This window comes from Anser anser (assembly GCF_964211835.1).
Source record: "Anser anser genome assembly, chromosome: 2".
In the NCBI taxonomy this organism is placed as follows: Eukaryota; Metazoa; Chordata; class Aves; order Anseriformes; family Anatidae; genus Anser; species Anser anser.
This window is the reverse complement of record NC_139721.1, coordinates 115,033,938-115,058,562: the sequence shown is the minus strand read 5'-3', so window position 1 is coordinate 115,058,562 and position 24,625 is coordinate 115,033,938. Positions and strand designations below refer to the sequence as shown.

The window sequence follows — 24,625 nt, the reverse complement described above, 5'->3', positions numbered from 1 at the left end:
GCTCTATCCTATGACCTTTCATGCTACAGGAAGACAAATCCTTTGCTCCTGAATTGCAGGCAGGCTGCAGGACTAGCATCACGAAGGCTGAGCTTTCTCATATGTATGCCAGCTGGTCTGTGAGTAGTGAGTAAGCTGTCAGTGTTCGTGCGTTACATCTACACCCAGCCGAACAACGCGTGAGAGAAAAGCATCACAGTGAGAACACGGAAGGGCTCTGCTTGCTTCTCCTACTTCATGTCCCACCCACACAGTTTCCAAAGAGGAATTCCTCAGCTACTGGGGCTTCTTCTCCTCTCTCAAGACAGCCTGAGAGGTGTCCAGCTCCTGCCCGTATCTCTCTTCGATGGAGCCGCTCTTCACCCTTCAGTTAGCCGGTCAAGGCGCGGAGCACTCGCCAGGACAATCCCTGCTCCTAGCGAGAGCCGTGACAGCGCCCCAGCCACATTCCTGGGTGCTCCTTTTCACAGATATACCACGGCGCCTGAGGCAGGAGGCTGCCCGGGGCTCTGCGCGCACGGAGACCGCTCCCCGCCGCTACCCAGCGCCTCACGGAGCCTCGCTGCAAGGGGCGGGGGGGGGGGGGCAGCTCGGTTCCTGCCGGAAGCCCTCTCCGGCGGACGGACGAAAGCGGATGCTCGGCCCCGCCGCCCCAGCGGCGAGCCGCAGCCAGGCAGCGCGCACCGCCACCACCCCGCCGGGCCCACCCCGCCCCTCGGCCGCGCTGTCCGGAGCCCCGTCGCTGGGGCTCCCGGCAGCTGCCGCGGGGGTGGGACGGGACGGGACGGGACGGGACGGGACGGGGGGGGAGCGGCCAATCAGGCGGCGCCTCCGCGCCCGTCGCAGCCGCGGCAGGAGCGAGCCGAGGGGAGGGGAGGGGCGGGGCGGGGAGAGGGTCGCGAGGCGGAACTCCGGCGGCGTGCGGGTGCGCGCGCGCGCTGGCTTTGCGGGTTCGAGACCGGACCATGGCGGTAACGGCCACCCGGCGGAGCTGGGCCCCGCTGTGCCTGGCGGCGGCTGTGCTGCTCTTCCCCGGGGCGGCCGGTGAGTGTCTGAGGGGAAGGGGGGGGGAGCGGGAGCGAGCGGGGTAGTGCGTGGTGCGGTGGGGGGGGCGGGGGGGTAGGAGAGCGGCGGCGGGCTGCAGGTCCGCGGCGGTTCCTTTCAACAACATGGCGGAGGGGCTGGCTGGGGCGGAGTCGCCACCCCCTCACCCCCCTGGTGTCCGAGCCTGGCAGAGCCTGGGGACGGCTCGTCCCTTTGTTGGCCGAGCGCAGCGGCTGCCCCGAGGGAGGGGCCGCGGCTGCAGGGCAGACGTGATGCTGCAAGGCGACGAGGGGCGGCGGCGGCGGCGGCTCGCGCGGAGGGTGTGGTGAGAGGTGGACGAGGTACCCGCAGCGGGTCTCCCTCGGTAGCCCCCGGCCACCCCGCCGGGGCGCGCGTTAACCCTCTCCAGCGGTGTCTGCGGAGGGTGACTTGATTGTACGCCCGCCCCCGTCAGGCAGGTACACGGAGGTAACGTGGCTGTGGGTGGCAGAGCGCTGCTCCTCGCCCGGGTCGCTGTTGTCTGGCGCCTGGGTGGTTGGAGCGAAGCAGCCTGTAGGAACGAGCCTCCCTTTTTCTTTGGAGAACTTGTGTCTGCTCCCTAGACGTGCTGGGTTCGTCATCGGGCTAGGGAAATCCCGCTATGTCTTGCGGTCTCCTCTCAGCGTGTTAAAGGGCGCTTACAAACAGTACGACGGGGGAGGGAGAGAGAGGAGGCATGAGGTTGTGTGGTTACGTGTTGAGTGCTCCACGGGGTGAAGGTAAAAGATCCCCTGACTGCCATGTCGGGCGCTTTAAGTCGGTTACGCGCCACGTTGTAGCGTGTTTACAGTGTCTTCGGAAAAGTTGTGACGATTTAGGTAGGCGATCTTCCAGTTACAGTCAGACGGCTACGTTTGCTTTGCGAGGACCAAACCGTGAGGAGGTGAAGTCTTTAGTGAATGTTGTACAGTGAAATGGCTTTGTTCTTTTGGCCTCTCTGTACTTAACGGTGTCTTGTAAGGGAGGGATGGTAGCAGAGCTGTGCTGTGGCAGAGCTAATGCGTGAAACGGGAGTTTTTAATGGCATTCAGAAATGAAAGAAGTAAACTTTCTTTTATAAAAAAAGGAAGTGGGAAAAATGTTTTGTTCTTTGGATAGCAGTTCTGTACATGTCCTAATGTGTTTGTTATACAAATGTTATAGATGCCTGGTTCTAATTGCTTTAGGTTCCAGCTTCATCTGTATTGAGAGGTTAATAACATATACAAAATGTGTCTTATAATGAATTCCGGTTCCTAAATTATTCTGCAGGTGGGTCGTATATTGCTTTGGGTTTTAAAGAGGAAACGGAGAAGCACCACAACTTATTCCAGCTATAAGACATCTGGGGTTTCACCATGCTGTTCACTATTCACTTTAAGGTGGTACTTACACTGCAAAGAAAGTACTGCTTAAAGCAAAACAGCAAGTAGCTAAACTAAAATGCTCTATTACTTGTCAGTATTCTTACTGAAGAAGATGGAGAATCTTTTGTTGTGGAAACAGTGAAGTAAGCCTAAGTTGTTTTTTCTTGCGTTCTTGAACAGGTGTAGCAGGCTTTAATAATTTGAAGCTTTCTTATGTACTATATCCAATCTAGATGTTGAGGGAAACTTTAACTTGATTTCAGCTTTGAAACTTTCTTTTCCCTTTTAATGCTTCTAGTCAGTCAAGAATTCTCATTTAATCTCTTTCAGGAAAGAAAGGTCTGAAAGCTTTATGTGAAAACAAGGTAATAGATTTCTATGCAAAAGCTTAAGGTTGGAAATAGAAGTGTTCTTCTTTTGTGTGTGTTTCTTTGTTTTGTTTGTTTTAAGTGGGGCAGGAGGGGAAAGAAGTCTACCTTGTCCAGAGTAATAGGCGGGGATCTAGGGCTATTGATCCGTAGCTCATAGACAAGTCCTCCCTTACTGGTAAAGGGATTAAATTGTCTAAATACTGTGGTGTAAGTTGACAAAGAAGCACGACATATGATTTGTCTACAGTTACTTAGTGTTCTTTGCAAAAGTTAGGCATTTTCTGATTGCAAAACAACAGCATCAGAAGCAGTATGCTAGTTTAATGTGTGAATGAATCCTCTTATGATAGGGTTTATATGAAAATCAGACATGTCGTGAATCACGGCGGCTAGTTGACTTCCTGTCAAGCTCTGCTTTTTAAGCCCTACTACTAGCCTTAATTTGAAAGCAGTCATGATTTATTTATTTTTTATTTCGTAACTGTGTAAGCCATGAATAGTCTTTAATCTTTCAGGAATTCAGGGGCATTACCTCTTGGAAACAGTTGCATTCACACAACTAGTCCTTATCGCAAATAAGGGTAGAAATCTCTTTTGTATGCTGAAGTATATTTAAACATATAAATTAAAGAGTTTTTTTTTTTCATAAAGGTAGCAAAGCTAAAACAAAGATAAAGACCAAGGTTTTTAATTCTACTTTTCTTTTTTTTTTTAGCATACTTTTCTATGAAAGTTACCCAAACCAATTTTGATGTATTTTGCTGTAAGAGACAAGAACACACCTATGAGTAGCGTTATGGATGAGTTGCAAAAAATATGTAGCAGCATTTGCCACCTGCACTACAGAGGACATAACATGGCTTCTTGGAAGCTGAGATTTTTCACAAGGCTTTATCATTACCTGCAAGATATAGATAGGGCCTCAAAGTATTTTGTCTGCTGTCTTGAGTGTATCGTTTTGGTTGCTAAAATTGCTGTTTTCCTTTAAAGTTGTGCTCAACAAAAAAGGATGAAATGTATGTGAATGCTGTCCTGGAAACTGTTACCTTACAATACTTAAACTGAATTAGTGCCTTTGTGCAAAGAATGACTTAGTGAATGTCCTGAAATATCACGGTTAAAAATGTCACAGAGTATCTGGAATACCGTACCTAAACGCTTTTGCATCTTGAGCTAGAAGAGTTCAGAGGTGAGTCAGGTGTGTTGTTTGAGGGGAATGTACAAATAATGTAGGAAGCTGACAGCACCTCTATGTATTACCTTTTTGCTTGTGGAAAAAAAAAATTATTGGACAAGGAAGAAAGTGACAGTAAACACTACAGCCCTGTTGGTCATCTCCCCAGGATCTCTCACTGTCTCTTCTATATATCACAGCCTTGCTCCTTTCTCACCTCAAGCATTATGTCTTGTGGAACCAAAGTCCTGACTGTTCCTCTGGTGGTACCTTCCCCCCAGCTGTCACGTGCATTTCCCATGGAAGAAGAGTTTTAATGTATATCACAAGAGAAGGACCTGGAGCTTCTTGTTCAGCATAATACTGCTTTTGGGGCCTGAAATCACTTGACTTTTGATATGACTTATTTTAAAATGTTTAAAACAAAGATTTTGATAAAAGAATTAAAAATAGAAAATTATATTTATATTGAGATGTGGTTTTGCTTTTGAGAAACACCCCCCAGGGTGTTCTAACTGCTTCAATACCCTTTGTTAGCATCCCTTGAAAGATGCTTTTCAACATATGATTTACAGCCAAAAATTCTTTCATCAAAGGTGGTGTTCTATAGTAAACTGTCTGGATGAAATAGTGTTGCAGGATGTGAACAAATAGTATATAGTAATTCATAGGTTTTTGTGTTACTTAAAAAAAAAAAAAGTCTTTCTGTACTTTTGTTAATTTGGGAATGCAAGAAATATATTTAAGATATCGTTTCTGTAGATAGAGCATAGACTCTTAAAAACTAAGTGAATAGGCTGTACTTAATCCTGTTCTGTTCACTTTTTGTATATAGTATTTATAACTGAGCTCTGGAGAACCAGCTTCTTGTCAAGCTGCATCTTATTTACGTTGCCAGCTTGTTATACCCTCACTTAATGCCAGTGGTTGCATCCACACACTGTTGTAAATTTTTTAAAAGAAGTGTTCTGTGCTAATTAAAACATGGACTAAAACTTGAATTAAAACTTTTTTTTCTTTTTCCTCCTCTTCAGGTTTAGTAGTTTTGAAGGAGCTTTTTGTGTTACAAACTTTACTGGGGGGAGAGAGGGAGCACGGAGATGAGGGTTCAAAATTTATTGGAATGCATTATACCTGAAAGGTATTACTAGCTCTGGAAGATTAGAGAATGACTGCTGTATCTTACAGCATGATCTTATCAACCAACTGTAGTTGAAAATATATGAATATTTAAGTGGGCTTGGAGAACTGACTGGGTTCTGTGTCTGTTCTTAATTATAATGCTTCCCTGAAGAAAAAATGGAGATGAAGCAAAAACTTCTCTCCGAGACAATAGCAGTGTGATTATTTTTTTCCTTGAGGTTGAAGTTGTGAAAACACTTGCTTATCAAAATGATTTAATTGCATGTTAGTAATTGGCTTCTCCTTCTCATCCCGCTAGTGTTAAATCTCATCTATAACATATTCATATATTCATAGTCTTTGTTCTTTTATGAATAGGTAACTGGGAAGTGAGATATAGGCAAGAATATTGCAAGGCTCTCTCTTGTCCTCCTGCTAGTGGTTGTTAATGATGCCTGATTCAGTTTTCCTGTTAGTAAAATTACAGGCATTCTACCATTACACACTGTAGTTGTAAGGCATTAAGAATTGTAAATGGCAAAAGTAGAAAGGTGGCTGACATTTTTGGATGTTTTTTTTGTAAGAGTGTGTCCACTAGAGAGCAGCAAAAAACTGTATTGCTAGAAGCTTGCCTGTTTGGCTGATTAGGCATTATTTTCCACTTTAAAATAAAGGGAGGGGGAGTGTAGCTTCAGAAGGAAGTAGGGATGTATTTGTGGAGAAAACCATTCAGTCGAGTGTGAACAGTGTGCTGTCTTGATATGAGGCTAGAAGATAATTGCATCAAACTGGGACAAAAATATAAATTGTTCTATAAAATTGCACTCATTGAGAACTCTGTAGCAAAAGAACAGTGGGAACAAAATAAGGAAGACACTTACCAAATGCCTTATTTAGTATGAGTGACATTTGTGTATCTTTGCAATTCTGTATGATCAGGGAGATGAATAAGCTTAACAAGGTCTACTTAAATGTCATTTTTCAGTTCAGGTAACTTATTCTCTGTACCATGACTTAATGTACATAAAAAAATATTATCTCTCTTACTGTAGGCATACAGATGCATGTGCAGTTATGATGAGTCAAGGAGATGACTTAAATAGAAAAAAAGTCTTGGATGAAGCAAGTCAGATAAAGGCCTGCAGGAGTTAACTTGAAGAATAAATGTTTGTAATAACAGATTTCCTTCTCCAGGAAATTCAGCAATTTAAAGAATGAAACCCGATCTTACATGTGATTAGTCTGCTATATTCCTCCTGCCCTCAAATTACTAGTTCAATTGATAGGTTTAGTAAATCAGGAACCTGAGTGCCGTAAGGAAATGTTTTCCTGTATCTTCAAAATAAGTCTAAACTCTATTCTGCTTGTGTGGAAGGAGGTATGTTCTCAGGTTGTTTGGGCTCTATTTAGGGTTCAGATTCTTTTTGTTTTTGTTTTAAATGAGGATTAAGCCTTCATATGCCCCTTCCTCAGCAAAAATTGTAATTGTAAAACCATCAAGTAATGGCGTTAAAATGGTTTTAAAATGACATTACTTGTATTGGTTTTGAAAATAAGATAACTGCATGGTAAGTGCTCTAGAGGGTAGTGTTATAACGTATATAATTTTTTAGGATGTAAGACAGTAACAGAACTTCTCTACCTGCAGAAATATCTAAGATAGCAGCCTTTCTCTTTTAATACACAACTGTATAAGGAAGATGACTTCAACTTTGTTTTACTTTCTTAAATATGCAGATCTCCTAATTCTGTTGTCACAATAAAAAGCATTGTAGTGTTGTTCTTTAGTGTTACAGTCCTGTGTTTATGTAGCCAGAAAGATTATATAGGGCTCAGTTTCTTAAACTTTTATTTTTTCAGTAATTCAAGTTCTTTTACAATCCAGAATGTGTGCCAAGAGTAACATTAGTGTTTTTTTCTCCATACAGCATTACAATGTTATTGCCATCTATGTACAAAAGACAACTTTACATGTGTGACAGATGGGCTTTGTTTTACCTCAGTAACACGGACTGCAGACAAAGTCATACACAATAGCATGTGTATAGCAGAAATTGACCTGATTCCCCGAGACAGGCCATTTGTTTGTGCACCATCCTCCAGAGATGGAGTTATTACTTTGCCTCATTGCTGTGACAAAGACCACTGCAATAAAATAGAACTTCCGATTCCAACACCAGGTAAGAGTTTTTGGCATGTTGGTTTGTTTTTTTTAAACTTCACAAATTCTGCAAGCATTCAAATTTTGAAGTTGCAGGTGAACTTGAAGACCTAAAGTACACCTTAGATTTTGCAAATAAAATTTCAAGAGCTTTGATATAAGACATTAATATCCTGTGTAGGAACAGTAGAGCCAGTTTTGAAGACTTATGTGCAAGTCAAATAAAAACTCTGAGTAAGCATATAGTTGCTTTTGTTCACTGTAATACTTAGTCTTCAAAAATTTACTGTGCAAAAGTTATTAATGAATGCGTTGAAGTAAATTGAACATCACAAAATAACTAAATTTAATGTATTTCATAGTGTTACAACAAGGGAGGAAGTTTTACCATTTCCTTTTATTTTTACCATCAGGTCCTACTCCAGGAAAACCAGCTTCTAATCTAGGACCTGTGGAACTGGCAGCTGTTATTGCCGGACCTGTCTGCTTTGTCTGCATTTCACTAATGTTGATTCTATACCTTTGTCATAACCGTACTGTGATTCATCATCGTGTGCCAAGTGAAGAAGATCCCTCATTAGATCGTCCCTTTATATCAGAAGGAACTACTTTAAAGGATTTAATTTATGATATGACAACTTCAGGCTCTGGGTCAGGTAATGTCATACTTCTAGTAGTAATTACTCTGTTAAAGAGCTTTGTAAAGCATTGATTTTTTTTTTAAATATTGTCGGATCTACTTAAACTTGTAAATAATTGGAAAAGGAAGTAGAAAAGATGCTGCTTTCATGTAGATTTATTTGATATCGGTAAAGATTGCAGTATATGAAAATAAGTGATTTTTAGCTCTAAATTCATATACACCTGTAGCTATCGGTGTATAAAGAATATTCTAAGTACAAGTTAATACTTTAGCCAGTTCTCTCCTTAGAGAAGATGGTGTGTCAATTGTAAATTGCTGCAGACCATGTCTGAAGAATTTCTATTCCTTGATTTCATAATTTGTATTTATTAATTCTGACTTCAACAGGTCATCCTCTGGGATGAAGAGGTTATGGTCTGTTTACTGCTTATAGTCTTTGCTATTGTAATGCTAACATAGGGTTGTGGTGGTCTGTCATAAAAATATGGTTTAATAGGCTTTGATAGGGGATGATGCATCACACAAAACATTGCAGAAATTAATTCATCTGTGGTCCGTGTTAAGTTGCATATATTCTACAGGAGTGAGGCACCAGATTGTGTACAGTAGTAGTTCCCTTCTAACTTCTATAGATAATCACAGCACTTCTAACACTTTCTATGTGGCTGCTTTCCCCCACTACTTTAGATCAGAAGTCAGGCCTATGATCATGTTAATTCAGGCTTAGTTGTCAATTGACCTTTCCAGTTGTTACTGGGAATATCCCTTCATTTGCATTCTGGCTTTCCTCCCTCTGGTACTTCTGAGAATTTTCATGTTTGAAGATATTCTCTGGAAGTATGCCTTCAAAATAAGTTCTTGATAGCTGGGAATCACAGAAGAAACTTACACCACAGTGGTTCAAAGTTACTGAACCATTTGCATCCTTCTCTATTTGCAAATGTTGGGTGGTTTTGGTTGGTTGTTCTTTTGGTGGTGGTGGTGGTGCTTGTTGTTGGATGGGGTATTTTAGGGTTGGGGGGTGGAGTGAGGTGTTTGGAGGTTGGACAGGTAGTTTTGTTGCTTCTTTGTTGTGGGGGTGATGTGGTTATCATGGGAGTGGAATAGGAAGTGTTTCAAGTACTTATTTTCAGTGCTGTTGGTAGTGTTTATATTTGCTATGACTTGTATCATTTTGTCTCAAAATTAGTCAATCGCTTACTATATAAATTCTCATTCTTTTGTGCCTTAGCATTTGAATGATAATTCCAGCATCCTGATTTTGGTACAGCACATTTAAAAATGAGAGGACTCCTCGGTTATGGAATAAACTGAGGGTAGGAACAGTGATAGGAACAGAGCTGCTAGTGAGAAAGGTTTCTGACATGGTTAAGCACTGAACTGTATGAACGGTATGCTGCTGGGGAAAGAGGATGCAAGAAACAGGAAACGTACAGAATAGACAACAGTCCAAATTTAGTCATAAGAGCCATAGTTATTCAGCACAAAGCACTTATGTAAGAGTTGCAGCTAAGAAAGTGTTTGGGCTGCTGGCCTAGGGTAAACATTCATGCAGAGGGTCCAAAAAACCTGAGCTTGTCAAGTAAAAAAGGGTTTCACCTGTTCTTGTATTACGGTATTCTTTGAAGAGAAGCATATCAAATGATGTGTATGGAATTCTAAAAATGAGCTTACCGCTGAGATCAGAAGGGAATTAGGATTCATTTTCTGTGGTGATAAATATTAAACTGCTGTTAATTAGTTGACTTCTGTTAGTATTTCCTTGTTGTTCCATGAGAAGCAAAAGAAAATAAAGCAAGACCTGAAACAATTACAGGCTTGATGAAAGGAATTCATAAAACATTTAAAGTAGAAGCTGAGACTTAAGCAGAGGGCTCTAAGAGAAGGATTTCAGAGTCTCTTGGAGCTGAGAATGATTTTCAGATCATGATGCAAATCTCAGAAATAACTACATATTGTATAGATGGATTGGGATGCCCCACTGTAACTCTATAACTTGCAAGTGACAAAGCAACTTTGTTGCAAGGAAACAGGAAGAGTCATATGAAATGGGAGAGGAATTTGTCATTGATAGGTGAGTTCAAGCAGGTACTTAAAGCATTTGAAGACCAGAGGATCATAAAATCAATGTTCAGCTGAGTCAGTTCAACTAGATGTAAAACTACTATAAGTTACCTGTGACTCATAGAGGTTTGAAGAGAATTAAATTTTCCCAGTTCATAGTTTTTTGGGTTGCCTTTCAGGGAAAGTCTTTTGCGGAGAGACTTATCCAGGTAAATTCTGCACTGTAGATCAAATGTTTGAGAATATGAACAAAAACCTGATAGAGCAAGTACTTAACATGAGCCTGCAGGAAAGATGGGGAGAGACTTTATCAGGGAGCGTAGCAATAGATAATTTTTTTTAAACTCAAAGAGGGTAGATTTAGACTAGATATAAGGAAGAAGTTCTTTGCTGTGCATGTGGTCAGGCACTAGAAGAGGTCGCCTAGAGAAGCTGTGGATGCCCCATCCCTGGAAGTGCTCAAGGCCAGGCTGGATGGGGCTTTGGGCAACCTGGTCTGGTGGGAGGTGCCCCTGCCCATGACAGGGGCGTTAGGACTGGGTGATCTTTAAGATTCCTTTCAACTCAAACCGTTCTGTGATTCAGAAACCAAGTTATAGCAGCTGATTTTGTTGGCTGCCTTCAGTGCCTTAAAACTTAATTCCTGAATGCAGAATTTACTAATCCAAATCAGGTAAAAACCTGTTATACATTGGAAAATCATTGGTCCTAATTAATCAGAGCATAGTTAAGATGTGGGAAGGAAAAAAAACTCTTCTCTTAAGCTCTAAGAAGGCTTGAGGATACTTGGATATAAAGTATGAAGATGATGGATGCTTCATGGATAAATTGGATGACCATGCTTGAATATAAGATGACCTGTTGTTGAATTTAACGTGAGCTTGATTTTTCTCTCGTTCTTATGATTAGCTAACTGACTGTGATCTTCATGCACAGTTGAAAAGGAGCTGTACTTGAGCTTAAAAAAAAAAAAGAGCTTGAAGGACACTTGTGTCCAGTGTGTATGTCACAAAGACTAACATTGTAGCCATGTGCAGCAAGTTACTTTTCAGGCATTCTGGTTTACAGTAATACAGTTGCCCAAACTCCTGGTGATACACAGCTGAATTTCATCTATAGCAAAGAGTGGAGAGTGCTCAGTTGAAACAGTGTCTGTGAGGTGAAGAATTCTTACTGACTTAAGATAATTATGGATTCCAGCCTTCCAATACTGTTTCTGACAGCAGCAGTAGTAAAAGAAAGCACAGTTGCAAAAAAAAATAGGAGTAAATGAATTGTGTAAATATTGTAAAAACAAGTATAGGAGCAAGGTGGATTAAGCTTTGTATCTGTTTTGAGGTTAGCCAATATCATTGGACATCTTTTTTTATACAAGAAGTGTCATCCATAAATGGCTCACCATGTTGAAAGCAGTGTGCCTCAAACTGTAGATAAACAATTTTTGGAAGCAGCTATAGAAAAAATAGTAGGAACATCACGACTTTCAAGTATAGAAAATCAACTTCTATTTGAAGTTTGTGTAAGGATTTTGCAGTAGCACTTAAGTGCTGAGAAAGAAACTTCTTCTGGTCAACAGAGTCAAATTTCACATTTTTAGAAATTAGTTTGGTCCTGTGGTTATTCTAGGTTGGCTTTTTCTGCATTTCGAAAATCTGTCCATAAAGAATACAAATCAGGCTTCACAGATAAGCATATATAGTTTGAGCAGACAACACAGTTGACCTGAGGACAGCTATTACAACAGAAGCTTTGTGTTTTAAATCTCTAGTATATACATTTTCCCCTTCATTTCTTCATGTAGAATTACACATTTTCAGCACAGAACATGCAGATAATTCCTCTAAATCTGAAACTATCAATGAGCTCCTCTGAACACTGCAGTGTTTTAACTTACATTTCTCAAAGACTGTCAATGCTGTGGAGCAGATCACACGTCCTAGTGCTGTTATTCGCAAAAAATGTCCAGAAATGGACAGGAACTAGTTACTTAAGCTTTTAGTTGTGATACATTTTCTGTAGCTTAAGGAAATGCAGATGTTCTATCAGCTGTTGGAACAGCGATCACAGAGCAATAGATTGTTAAGTGTTTGATTTAAGTGAAATAATCCAATATCAAAAGACTTTACTGTGAGCAGATAACTTGGCTGATACATTCATCCTGTAATGTAGTATCACTGCAGAATCCAACAAGCCTTTTAGTTACAACAAAAACCTACCCTTGGGGGATACCAGTGCTTCTTGTTTGTTGTGTAAGTTTATGGAAGCATGTTACGAGGTGCTGTGATTTGAATGCATGTAGATGTTCTGAAGCTGTGAAACCTGCATGAATGTGAGCATTTTTCTCTTGTATAATGCTAGTGAAGTGCACAAGTGTTGCCTGTGAAACAGGAAGATAGTGTTAAAAGGATGTTTTCCTGTGTTACAGTGGCTTGAGAGTACTAACAGGCTGCTCATGTACTTGGGTATCAGCATGAATGTTTGACAGTGTTGCTGATAAGCATGATTTAACTTTAACTTAGAAAAGGACCAAGTCTCACCTAGCGAGAAGTCAAGTAAATGGACTAGTAGAAAAGGTGCTCTTGATCTGCTTTGTCAAGAGAGTTACGATCTTTTAACAACAACAAAAAAACAATCCTGATGGTTCCATTGTTTGTGTTTCTTATGTTTGGTTAGTTTTTGAGGTGTTGTCCCCTCCATCCCCCCCTCGCCCCCCAGGTTTAAACAGAAAGGAAGTTTGTACATTCCTTTTAAAAACTGTAGAAGTAGTTTGCAGCATAATATATTTCAATACTTGTATTGTTGGCATTTAAGATTGTAGGCAGCATCTTACTGATGTACTTATTAGCAGTCTCCAACAAGCTGTCAAAATCTTATGAGTGTGCATTCTAAGAGAAACATCTTAATGGAAAATAGATGCTAAGTGCATATTTTGTTTTAAGGTTAATATTAAATCTTCTTTTCAGGTTTACCTTTACTTGTGCAAAGAACAATTGCAAGAACTATAGTACTTCAAGAAAGTATTGGTAAGGGTCGCTTTGGAGAAGTATGGCGAGGGAAATGGAGAGGAGAAGAAGTTGCTGTGAAGATCTTCTCTTCAAGAGAAGAACGCTCGTGGTTTCGAGAGGCAGAAATTTATCAAACAGTTATGCTACGACATGAAAACATTCTCGGATTTATAGCTGCAGACAATAAAGGTTAGTAATACTATGAATTAATCTCGCTGTTCATATTCTGTGTCAGAATAGATGGTAATTTTAAAATCTATTTTGCAAACATCCAGTTAAGGACAGGAAAAAAATAATGTTGTTATTTGAACATTTGGTATTTCGACAAGTTTAATTAAAAAGTACTTTTTTCTGGAAAACATGTTTAAATCTTTTAAATAATAATAAAAAAAAGATTGTGTATTTAATGAGGTGTAATTTCCACAAGCAAGTTAAAATATTAGCTAAACTTCATAAAAGTAGCTGCACTATCCAATCAGCCTGCAAGTTTGCTGAATACCTTTACCTTCCTAATAGCCTAATAAGACAGACATGTGGAACCAAGAGAAATAATGTCTAATCTGGTAATCCTAATATAATGAAGGAGGTAGAGAATTCATTTTTAAGTCTGAGATATGAGAAGTTTTACATTTAGTAGTTCAATTAGAAAAGAAGCTGTAAAAAAGCAATTAATAGTTTGTTCCTAGTATTAAAAACCTGTACCTATCTCCTGTTGTTGGAGTATACAAGTAAGTAGAATTCTCTTTAATTATCAGTAGACTGATTTCAAGTGTCTGTATCTCTGTGAACACGTCGAATTGGAACAGAACCCAAAAGTTTGTGCGAAACGCTCACCTTCTTCAAGGAAGGGTTAGCTACAGTTAAATCGTTCCGAACGTGTTTGTTTAACATGTTTGTCTCCAAGAGCTTGGATATCCACAGCATACTAAGCAACTTGTTCCAGCCATGTAGTATGCTTACCATTAGAAACTGTCTTAATATCCAATACAACTTTAGACGTGACTGTAAGAACACCTGTGAAAGCATGAGTTTGTTGTGATGGACCTACTGGAATATCTAGAATCTGCACCTTAAATGAATACATTCGTTGTGTTAAAGATGCTAATGAAAATGCCCCTCCGCAGAAGTTACAGGCACTATTTCAGTTAGAAGTGCCATGAATGTATCACAATATCTTAGCTGTAACTTTCAAGAAAATCAGTCTGTGGTTAAGCATAGCGGTCTCCCATTTTGCCTCAAACCCATAGATAGTTTGTCCCAAAACTACACTTGATTACTGTGCACAGGGGGTATGAGGAAGTTACCCTAAACTAGTGGGCTCATAAAATAATTCTGTAATTGCTGGCTCAGGTTCAAAACAGTGGATTTCCATTTAACTTGAACATCTTTTAGTTCCCTGTAATACACTATAATGTGATGTAAAAACCAGGGGGTTTGTTTGTTTGTTTCTTTTGTTAATATGCTGGACTTAAAATGGGGGAAGAAACCCTTTGTTAATAGTTCATGCTGTTATTTGAGGCTTTGTGGCTTTAGGACAAGGCTCTCTTGTTCTCTTGAGAACTAGTTTGTAAACAGTTTACAAGAAAAGGATGAAGACGTTTTGAAAATGCTGTTACTCTTTACTCTGTCTATTTTTCCAATAGTATTACTATCTAATCAAGTGAGAAAAGCTGTTTTCATAGGACCTTACTGCTGGTTTATTTCACCTATCAGTGCAGAATTCTCAGGATAGCCTTTTGCATCCTCATAGCAAGGATATCTGTACACACTATTATCTCTCTAGATTAAGGATTCAGAAGTCCTGAGTATCAAAAGGAGGCTAATATGTCAACTGTACTTTAGAATAGTCAGAGCCCCCTGTGTACCATTAAATGGGGTAGCACATAGGGACCATTAAGGAGGTAGTTCTTTCAGTTTCCCAGGTGTGCTGTCATCGTACTTTTAAAGGAACAAGAGATACAGTAGGCTTAAAAACGCCTATTAACAGTCTTTCGTTATAGATGCTAGTGCTTCCTGCTAAGTGCTTATTAGGTGCCAGAAGCAAGATGAAATACTACTTTGCAGTGCTAATAGCTGTGAAGGATTTGCATCCATTTCCCCATAGGGCAGGAGAAATGCTGAATGCGTTCAGGATTTAGTACAGCCTAGCCGGAATGCATGAAGTCATGCTGCAGGAACCTGATGATATGTCTCAGACCTTGCAAAGGTAACAAAAAAGATACAGCAGTACAGGGAATTCCTTGTGCAATTGTTCAATTGCTTGCTTAATTGCCTTGTTCATTGCTTGCTTAAAGTTTCAGTAATGCATGGAGATGAATTCTCAGGAGTAGGTTTTCCTGCGTCCATTGCGAGTGTTGAAGATTCATTTCTCCTTCGTTGTATGTTGTGGTGTAAACGTTGGCCAGTTTGATGCTGCAATTTTCTCTGCTAGTAAAAGCATTAATAAGGTCTCTCATCTTAACACCAAACGTATCTTTCACAACTTTTGGGAAGTCTTTGGCTGACCATTGTATCTGTAAAATTGTAATGTATACAAGCACAGATAGATCAGCTAAGTCAGTGGAATTCAGCTCAGATGGTTGAGTCAGTTTGACCATCAACTCATCAACCATCACTCCTCATTTTACACTGTTTAGGCATTCCACGTGCCATAATGTTCCTCCTCCTGTTTTCCTACATGTGTTCAGAAGGCTGCAGGACCTGGTCCTATTTGTTATCTGCTTTCCCATCTGAAGATTTACTGGGAATTATGTGCTGCTGTTAAGCCAACTTGAAGGCTTAAAATAAATGTTTTTATCTGCAGTCTTGTTCTGTCTGGCTAGAACATTTGTGTTCTGGTTAGCTCTTTACTTAGCCAGGAGTTACGTGCTAACTTTCAAATACTGCTAGATCAAAGAAATTGCTTTCTGGGCTATGTGTTGCCTTGTTTTGAACTACCTAAGCAGGTAGTTTGGGGCTTGGGTGTTTTTTGTTTGTTTTGCTTGATACCCAATGCTAAAGTGTGTTAAGTACCTACAGTATTTTACAAGCAATGGCAGCAACCTCTGTTCACAGTACTAATTACTTCCCTGGGTTCAACTGTCCATAACCCTCTGTAGTCACATTTTGAGTAAGGCGAAATCTTATACTGCATACTTTCACATAACATTATGCATTAAAATACTTCGACTTTTCTGTTCCTTCCCCTTTGTTCAGTCAGACTAACTTACATGTTAAGTAAATCCCTAAGAATGTTAGGCAATATACTACAGAAGAATGAGTAGCGTTGCATCCTCTTGAGAGAAATAACGTTTGTGTTTATTCTTTTTGAGCTGTGGTATTAGCCTGAGAAGAAGGCATTCGACAGGAAGGTCTTGCTAATCTACATAACTCAAGTGTTTTTACATTAATTTAATCAGATGATTATCTTAATATGATAGTCAAGCTGTTTCACTTTCAAAAAAAAAAAAAAGTTGAAGTCCCCTTCCAGCCCCAACTGTCTTATCCCAGCAACTGCCTGAATCTCTCATTTCTAGGAGTCTTACAGTTAAGGATTCCAGTGTAACTGATCTTATCGCTATTCATTTTCCTCCGACTTTTTCTTAAATTATCTGCATGCCAAGAAAAGTTAGTTTCAAAGTACAGAGTAGGATACATTTTACTATGTGATACTAGAGAACATATGCAATTAGGCAGTTTTTAAACTTTAAGCTTCATTTAAATATTCAACTTGGAGCATAAATCTTGGGTTCAAAATTACCAAACAATACTGTTGGACTTCAAAACCTAGTGTTTAGCTTTAAGACAAGCATGCACATGTCCAAATTTTTGTTCTAAGAGTAACAACTTGAAAAATAATTTAGTAATGATGTGAAAAATACTTTTTTCACCTAAGTGAATTCAATTTTAGTTGAAACTTGATTACGTGGGTTTGCTAAGGTAATTGTAATGAATTCTGCTCTCCAGAGGGAGCTTGTCTAAAATGAATGTTGCTTGGAATTCACTAATGTTTTTTTCACATACTGTAACCAGTGCTCTAACAATAAATCTGAAAGTTTCACAAGTCTAACAAAGTAAGAAATTCTGAAGAGAGAAATAAACTTTCTGCTTTAGAGTTATTTTGAAGGTCTGAAAATATTTTCAGAAGGTTTATTACAGATCGTTGAAATAACCATAATTAAGCACTTTAAATTTTTTTTTGAAGATACCTAGACTTTGTAATATTTTTGAATGTTTTGAAATTGCATGAGGCTCTTGATTAAACTGTCTGTATTACCTAAATTAGTTTACCTTGTCTTGGAAAGCCGTGCTACTGCATGTAACTATGACTGGGTATAATTACTTTTTCATACCTGATGATGCAAATGCAGTGGTTAAAAACTTCATGGCAGATGCTGTTTACTGTGGAGCCAAAATATTCAGATGACTAGTAATTAACCACACTATCAACAGTGTAAGAAGGCTTAAGTTCATAGCTTGTGTTCTGCTTGTATCACTGAATAAATACGTGTATAGCTGGACAAATTTAGTGGATATATTGTAATAAGTTCCACCTAAAAGCTGAACAGTGATTTAGTCATTGCTGCATTTCAGCTTGTTTGTAAATAATAACATTTGTGATAACATTTGTGTAAGCTTGGATGTAAGACCATGGCTTGTTTAAATTCTTGTTAGGCATCCATAAACAATACATAATAAAAAAAAGGTCGTCTTTTGGAAAGGATAATGATCCAAGCTTTATTTTTTCTTCTTTGAAAAAAAGAAAAAAACAGACTAAATATTAAGACTTGCAGGTAGTAATAAAGTTGTACATAAGAAAATAGAGGTGTCTATAATTAGTAGCATATTCTCTTCTTAGAAACTTAGGGTTCAGAAGTAAAAATTTTATGCATAGACAATATAATCTTGTTTCAAAGCAGTGCTAATTCTTCAGAAACTATCTAGTGTCTTTGAAAGATCTATTTAAATGCAGTAGGTCAGTACACAGCTTAAAATAAATTGCATTTAGATATCTCTGCCTGAAACAGTGCCTGGGCATTAACACTATACACATACCTGTTGTTTGGTCCTTTATTTGACTTCTCATGTTTCTTATGAATGGGGCTTCTCATTGTATGTTAAAACTAGACAACAATAAATAGAGAAGCTAGCAATGTGGGGATATAACTGATGAAGCATTGGAATAAAGGTAGTGAAGAGAATGTTCTGACTTCTCAATGAATTATTTCTTTTTGAACTACAGCTTTTGGAGCTCTTTGAATAATGTATTTTAGAGAGCCTTTTATGTGCCTGTAAACACATACCCTTTTCTAATGGTTCTGTAAAACTGGCTCAGCAAAGCTACAACTGTTGAACTGACTCTTCAGAGACCATATTTTCTCTGGTGGAAAAAGTGATACTTAATAGTGTATTGAGTTCTACCAGTTCATGTGCTTGTCTATGCAAAATAGCAAAAGATGAAGCAGTCCTAACTTAAAAGTAGGTGAAGACTTTAAAAAGAAAAAATGTTTTCCTTTTTTTGTTGCTTTTTAAAAAACGAAGCTCAGGAATTGCTTCTGTGGATATGTTGTAAGAGTCTTCCCACTTCAGTAGCAGCTTTACAACAGTCTTTTATGGTCAGAGCATTTGTCTGCTTTCTTTCGCCTGTTTAAATGAAACCTAGTTGAGGCTAAGCTGTGAATGTACAGAGTCAGTATTCTTTCTATTGTAAGAATTGGTTGAATGTAGATTAGACTTTTTCCTACTTTGAAGTGTTCTGGTGATTTTTATTATTTCTTTTTTTATTGCTTTTTTTCCTTTAATGGTAACTCTGGCCTCCATAGAAATGTCCAAGTAGAAGTGATGCTTTAAAGTCTTCCCTGCCAATCACAGGTGCTTAAGTAAATATAGTATTTCTTGATCTGTAGATCGTTTTGTGCCTATGTAACGTTTCTGAGCTAAACGTACTTTTGAGGGGATTGGAGGAAAAGGAAAGGAAATATAAGAACCTCCAACTTGGAAACTAGGCTTTTCAGTTTGCTCATCAGTATGTTTATGATAGGAACTAACTTCTGAATTCACTTCTTCCTATTCTTCAGATTTAGTTCTTCATATATTTAGCTTATGCTAAATTTTCTCACTTGCTATTAGAGAATAATGCCTGTATAATCTAGGATAGAAGTCCAACAGAAATTTTAAAAGAATAGTTATCCCATAGAAAGAGATGAAAGGCTTTTCTACAAAGTAGCTGTAAAAACACTTGTCAGATTGTTTTGTTTCTATGTTGTATCTTTCAGTGGCCTCAACTTCAAGGTATTCTGTGTACATTGTTTTAATAATTCAAACAATTTAGTTGTTGCATGTCACTTGTATGTCTTGAGATATTTGCAAACATATTACAACCTGTCTGGCTCACAGTTCAGGTACTGGTGCCGTTTGTGTATTCAGCATTGTTCCCCAAGCAGAAGAGTTAGGGGAAGGCAGGGCCTGACTAAATAACCTGGATAACTATTCACTAATAATGTCATCTATGAATAATAGTGACATTGGCTTTCTGCAGTTTGTCTTTTAGTTTAAATGAAAGAATATTCCCTAAGCTGTTGAGGTTGCACATTGGTAGGCCCAGCCCTTACAGTGGCATTTAAGTGTTATAGGGACAGAAGTAAAGACTTAAAGTCCAATTGGCTGAGGTTGCAAAACAGTTTGTAACTTATAAGCATTGTATAAAACTGGTATATATGGGGTGTGTGGTATTCATGCCAATGTTGTTTTGCAGACAATGGTACATGGACTCAGCTGTGGTTGGTGTCAGACTATCATGAACATGGATCGCTCTTTGATTACCTGAACAGGTATACAGTAACTGTGGAAGGAATGATAAAATTAGCTTTATCCACTGCCAGTGGCCTTGCTCATCTTCACATGGAAATTGTGGGCACACAAGGTAATCTTACAATTGTTCAGTTTGTCCAGTGGATAATACTAGATTTTTTTTTTAAATAGCACATACGTATTTTTTTCCTACTGTGATTCTCTTCTTAATTAGAATATCAAACTCTTTTAGGGTGTAGCTGCTTTGCACACAGCTGCATGTTTTTGTGATGAGAAGGCATCTGAACACAACACTGATAGCAAGGTTAATCTTTTGAGGACCTGAGTGAATTGAAAAAAGTCTGTGATAATTTCTGAACTCATACAAGTTCTTAATTTGATATAGATACTGTGTTTCAGTATCAGTTTCTACTGAGGACAATATGAAAATAAAAGTTTTCTTCCACTACTAAACAAAAGCATGGTAAACTTCCAAAAATATATGATTTATACTGTTAGGCTTCTCCCTTTCTCTTCAGTTGCCATGCCCTTTCTCTCAACCCTCACCTCCAGCCCCATTCTTTTACATGCTAAAATGGTTGCTCTTCTGTAATTACAGCAGAACACTTCTTGCTTTTCTTCCAAAGCTTGAAAACAAAACAGTCATAAACTCCCCTACAGTTAAAAAGTATATAAAGTTTCTAGTAGTGTTGACATATTTTGTAACTGCCTAACTGATAATCTGCTGAGGGATTCTGGGGGATTGGGTCTTTTATCTTCCTTTCTGTGGTATATCCAGGTCAAAATGATGTAATAATCATTCATACAAAACACCTATGTGGTGTCTATAGTGCCTGTCATATCTCCCTAACTTTGATTTATGACAGCATTATGGGTCTGTTTGCCAGCAAGTAGTATCTGTGTACATGCATGGAACGAAGGAGGGGAGCAGCAAAGACTTGATGTGGTAAGCATGTAGTGCACTTTTCTGGGTAACCAGCTAGTCCACAATGAATGATTTCAAGAGTTACCTTGATGAGCCCAAAGTGGTGGAACTGGAAAGGATTCCTTTATCTCAGTCTGCATCAGATTTGGAATACCAGCAATTGTCTTTTACAGATGTGTTACTACTATTTTTTTTATTTACAGGCAAACCAGCGATTGCCCACAGAGATTTGAAATCAAAAAACATATTGGTAAAAAAGAATGGAACATGCTGCATTGCAGACCTAGGATTGGCAGTTAGGCATGATTCCGCTACGGACACAATTGATATTGCCCCCAACCACAGAGTAGGAACAAAAAGGTAAAAATCATTAGTGTGATATATTAAGTGATTTTTAGAATGAAATGCTTTGCTTTCTCTTTTTTTCATTTAGAAGATTTTTCTAGCTACAAATATAATTAGCAAAAACTGTCAATAATGGCAGGTAGAGTTCTGTAGCCCTTTCTTCCAGCTAGTGATTTAGTTAGACTGTACTGAAAGTGCATGCTGAACGTTGGGTTTTATTAATAGAATTTGAAAAATGTCGAAAATGTGCAAATTGCAGTAGGGCACAAGTATATGTTAAAACAGTCAGGAGACTTCATGAATAGCGATTGTAGATACTTCACTTGCTGTATCTTATTCTTTCATGCCTTGTTGCATGGAATTATTGCTTGCAGCACAGTCTGGTGACATGTAAGACAGGATATTGATAGTAAAAGTAAGAAGCTGGGGTTTTTTGTTTGTTTAGTTTGAAGCCTATGTGATAGAACAAAGCACAAAGTTTCGTATGTGGGCTTTTGTGAAAATATATTCTTTAGAGAAGTACAAGAGCTTAAAAAGTAGTTGTCTCGGTCATTTACTGCCTAAATAGTTATCAGTGGATGAGTATGTTCCCTTTTATTTTTAAAGGCCTACCTCTGAATTTGGAAATAAGAATTTTTCTCATTCTCAAAAGAACTCCTGAGAGCTGTTTAACTGCACTTCGTTATAGCTTCTGTGTTAAGTCAGTGTAGTACAGTTTAGTACAATTAGTACTTGTACTAAAATTGCTGTTGCTGAGAAATGTGTGGAAGTCCTGTGGTACAGGGTTGTGCAAGAGTAACTTATGCATATGCCCTAACTGTGTTGGAGAAAATCCTGTGTTAATGTTGTTGCCTGTTCCCCAATCCTTACATTAAAGAATGGTTGGTTTTTTTCTTTTGATATCTCTTTAGTTGAGTGATACTGTACCTGTGTATGTGTGAATGGGATGTTACAATGAACTAGGATATACCTTTTAGTTGTGGCTTTTGAGGGAGAAAAATGGGGTTTAGTGAACAAGGCTTTTTGGATTTGTATTGAAACTTTTTTTTACTGACAATTATATTGCTGAGATTACTTTGTTCTAAAATTCTGTTATTCTTCTTCTGTTACCAATTTTTTTAAAACTACACAAATAGTTGAGACTTACCTTCTGAATTTTTACTAGATTACAAAATACTAGGCATTATTCCTTCTCAAGTCTCCACTAATCATTGCCTCATGCTTCTTCACAAGGGTGAAGGTGTACCAACTCTCTTACTGCAGTGGGCAGCAGCAGTACTAAGTCCACTGCCCACTTTAGACATTAGTCACTTTTACTTCTCTGAAAATTGTTCATTCTCATAAAAGGCTGGTCCCTTCTTCCTTCCTCTTGTTTATTCTTAGGTAAGTAACTCTGCATCTTTGCTTATTTTTCCATAATGAAGCTCAGCTCTTATCTGTTCAATGACAATTTTGTTCCCATTGATGGGTACCACTGCTGGTATCTCTTCTGCGCATGGAAGTTCTGTATGCAAGTTCAGAGAGGCTTGACTAAGTTCGTGTTTTTCCAGTGATTGTCTACAGTAAAACATGGTCTAGGGAGCAAGCAAGACTCATTTTCAGGTGAGTGCTGTAGCTACTGATTGGACTGATTCTTCTCTCTGGCTGAACGAATCTTTATTTCTGCTTAGAGGCTTAGCTTCATCAGGGGATGTGAAATGTGTGCTTTTGCAGTTTAGCCTAAAGCAGGGAATGTGAGCTTTAAACTGAGGAGGAAATAAAATCCCTCTCTCCCTTTTAAAGAAGTGTGACCCAGCTGTTACTTCTGGTAGTTGAAACTGGCTGTTTAATCTGGAGAAGCAGTTCAGTTGTAAATTACACCTTAGCATGGGCAATCTTCTGCAGTTTACCTAACCCCAACATGAGTGGAATTCTAGCTGTGCTTGAGAACAGGTGTGGTGAAGAGAAATGTCATGTTCAACATGTTTTTGGGTCCTATTCCACTCCCTGTAAGCTTTAATAGAATTTGAGGAAATGAATACAGAGCTTTCAGACTGAGTTTGACAAGAGGAAATCCAGCAGGCTCCCAAAGCTTGGCGAGGCTACGCTCAGCATTGTTTGTAAACTCCTGTGTAGACCAATCATTCCATTCTTGGAGGATATTGGCCTGCAGACCTTGTTCAGAAGGTCAAAATTAGTCCGTGTAGAGTAGTTCTCTTCAGAACCTGAAATACTGTTTCAGTGAAAAGCGCATTTACAATATGTAAGTTTGTCAGCTTACATATGAGTACACAGGAGATGCATTTTTCTCTGTTTTGTCTAATAGCCATGAAACGCTAGCTAGGTGATCTACTTGCCTTCTGCCTCCAGCAATAATCTCTCAGACTTCGAGTAGTCAGTCACCATTTTGAGTTGCAAGTGAAGCCAAAACCAATCTAATTGCATTGGTGGAAGGTCATACAAAGTCAGTTTGCCTATAAATTCAGTGGAAGGCACATTTTTGGGAGGGAGGTGGTCGGCGTTTTTTTGGATGGTTGGTTGCTGTTGTTTTGTTTGTTCATTTGTGTTTTTTTCCGCCCTCCTCTGAGGGTTTGAATTCAGCTTCATTACTACAGTCAGGCCTCTTATTTTTTTTCTGTTAAGACCCTTGTGCTTAGGATGACTTACAGAAATGGAGACAGTCTCCTTTACTGTTTATATAAGTGATTATGGCTGACAGACTTGCAGCATGATTCGGGTTTTTGGCTTACGCTTTTCCCCTTCTGCTTCTGGCTCCATCACTCTTCTTGTCCCCGTGTGATCTTGAGATGGATGAGATATTCTTTCTTCTAGAGCCAAAGCTGATCACCATACTGTCAAGTACATGAAGTAGCATAAGAACAAATTACAATACATGTGTGGAAAATCCTTGCTAAGATAAGGAAAACACCCACAACAGTCTTGCATGCTTCTCGATTAAAAAGTTTTTGATATGGGTGGCCTAGAATAGTTTGACTCTTGTCCATGTCAAAGACTGACACATATTAAGACTGCCTTTCTTTCAGTAAATACTGTCAAGGTAAACCATATGTACTTCTTCAGGCAATTGTTCTCCTCAGCTTGTGCTGTTATCACATGTTGGCAATTCATATGCCTACACAGTGCTTAGGAGAACTCTCGGCAGCAACCCTTACTGAAACTCTGGACTACTCTAATGAGTATTTTTGCTCTCTTGTTTATAGCCCTTGCTTCCTTGTATGTCACTTCCATAGGATGCAGTAATGCTGAGACAATAAGCTCTTTATTCCTAACGAAATCATGATGTTTATTCTAAGCAGTCAGTCTTGTATTCTGCCTGGTGCTAGAAGGAGGAAAAAAGTCGTAGTAAGACTTTTTTAGTAGTATTTAGGACTTTGCTGTGCTACATTGATTGGATAAAATTGTGCACAGGCTTCTGTGATTGTTTCAGAGGTTGATCTATTGGCTGATGTTGTATTCCACTACAGTAATCTATGCATGTTGCTTCTTTGCCAATTAATTGTGGTGTCATATGTTTACCTACTTCAGTAATAACACCAGCTTGAGATTGACAAGGCAATGATGTGGAAAAACACACTAGTCTGCTAATGTTGCATATTG

General features: G+C 39.0%; 1 protein-coding gene across 4 annotated transcripts in view; it reads left to right on the top strand.

Moving 5' to 3' along the window:
- Positions 1 to 826: 826 nt before the first annotated feature.
- The window catches only part of TGFBR1 (transforming growth factor beta receptor 1), a 36,267-nt gene continuing 12,468 nt past the window's right edge, over positions 827 to 24,625 (top strand). The window contains exons 1-6 of one of the 4 annotated variants that reach the window (XM_083825873.1): positions 827 to 1,044; positions 7,025 to 7,276; positions 7,671 to 7,913; positions 12,928 to 13,158; positions 19,703 to 19,870; positions 20,887 to 21,043. In XM_083825873.1, the coding sequence (XP_083681999.1) occupies positions 966 to 1,044; positions 7,025 to 7,276; positions 7,671 to 7,913; positions 12,928 to 13,158; positions 19,703 to 19,870; positions 20,887 to 21,043 (1,130 nt within the window). In that variant the 5' untranslated portion in view covers positions 827 to 965. Of the gene's footprint in view, positions 1,045 to 1,208; positions 1,503 to 2,770; positions 2,795 to 7,024; positions 7,277 to 7,670; positions 7,914 to 12,927; positions 13,159 to 19,702; positions 19,871 to 20,886; positions 21,044 to 24,625 lie in introns of those variants that run through there. The other 3 variants (XM_083825876.1, XM_083825875.1, XM_083825874.1) reach the window with 3 other exon arrangements.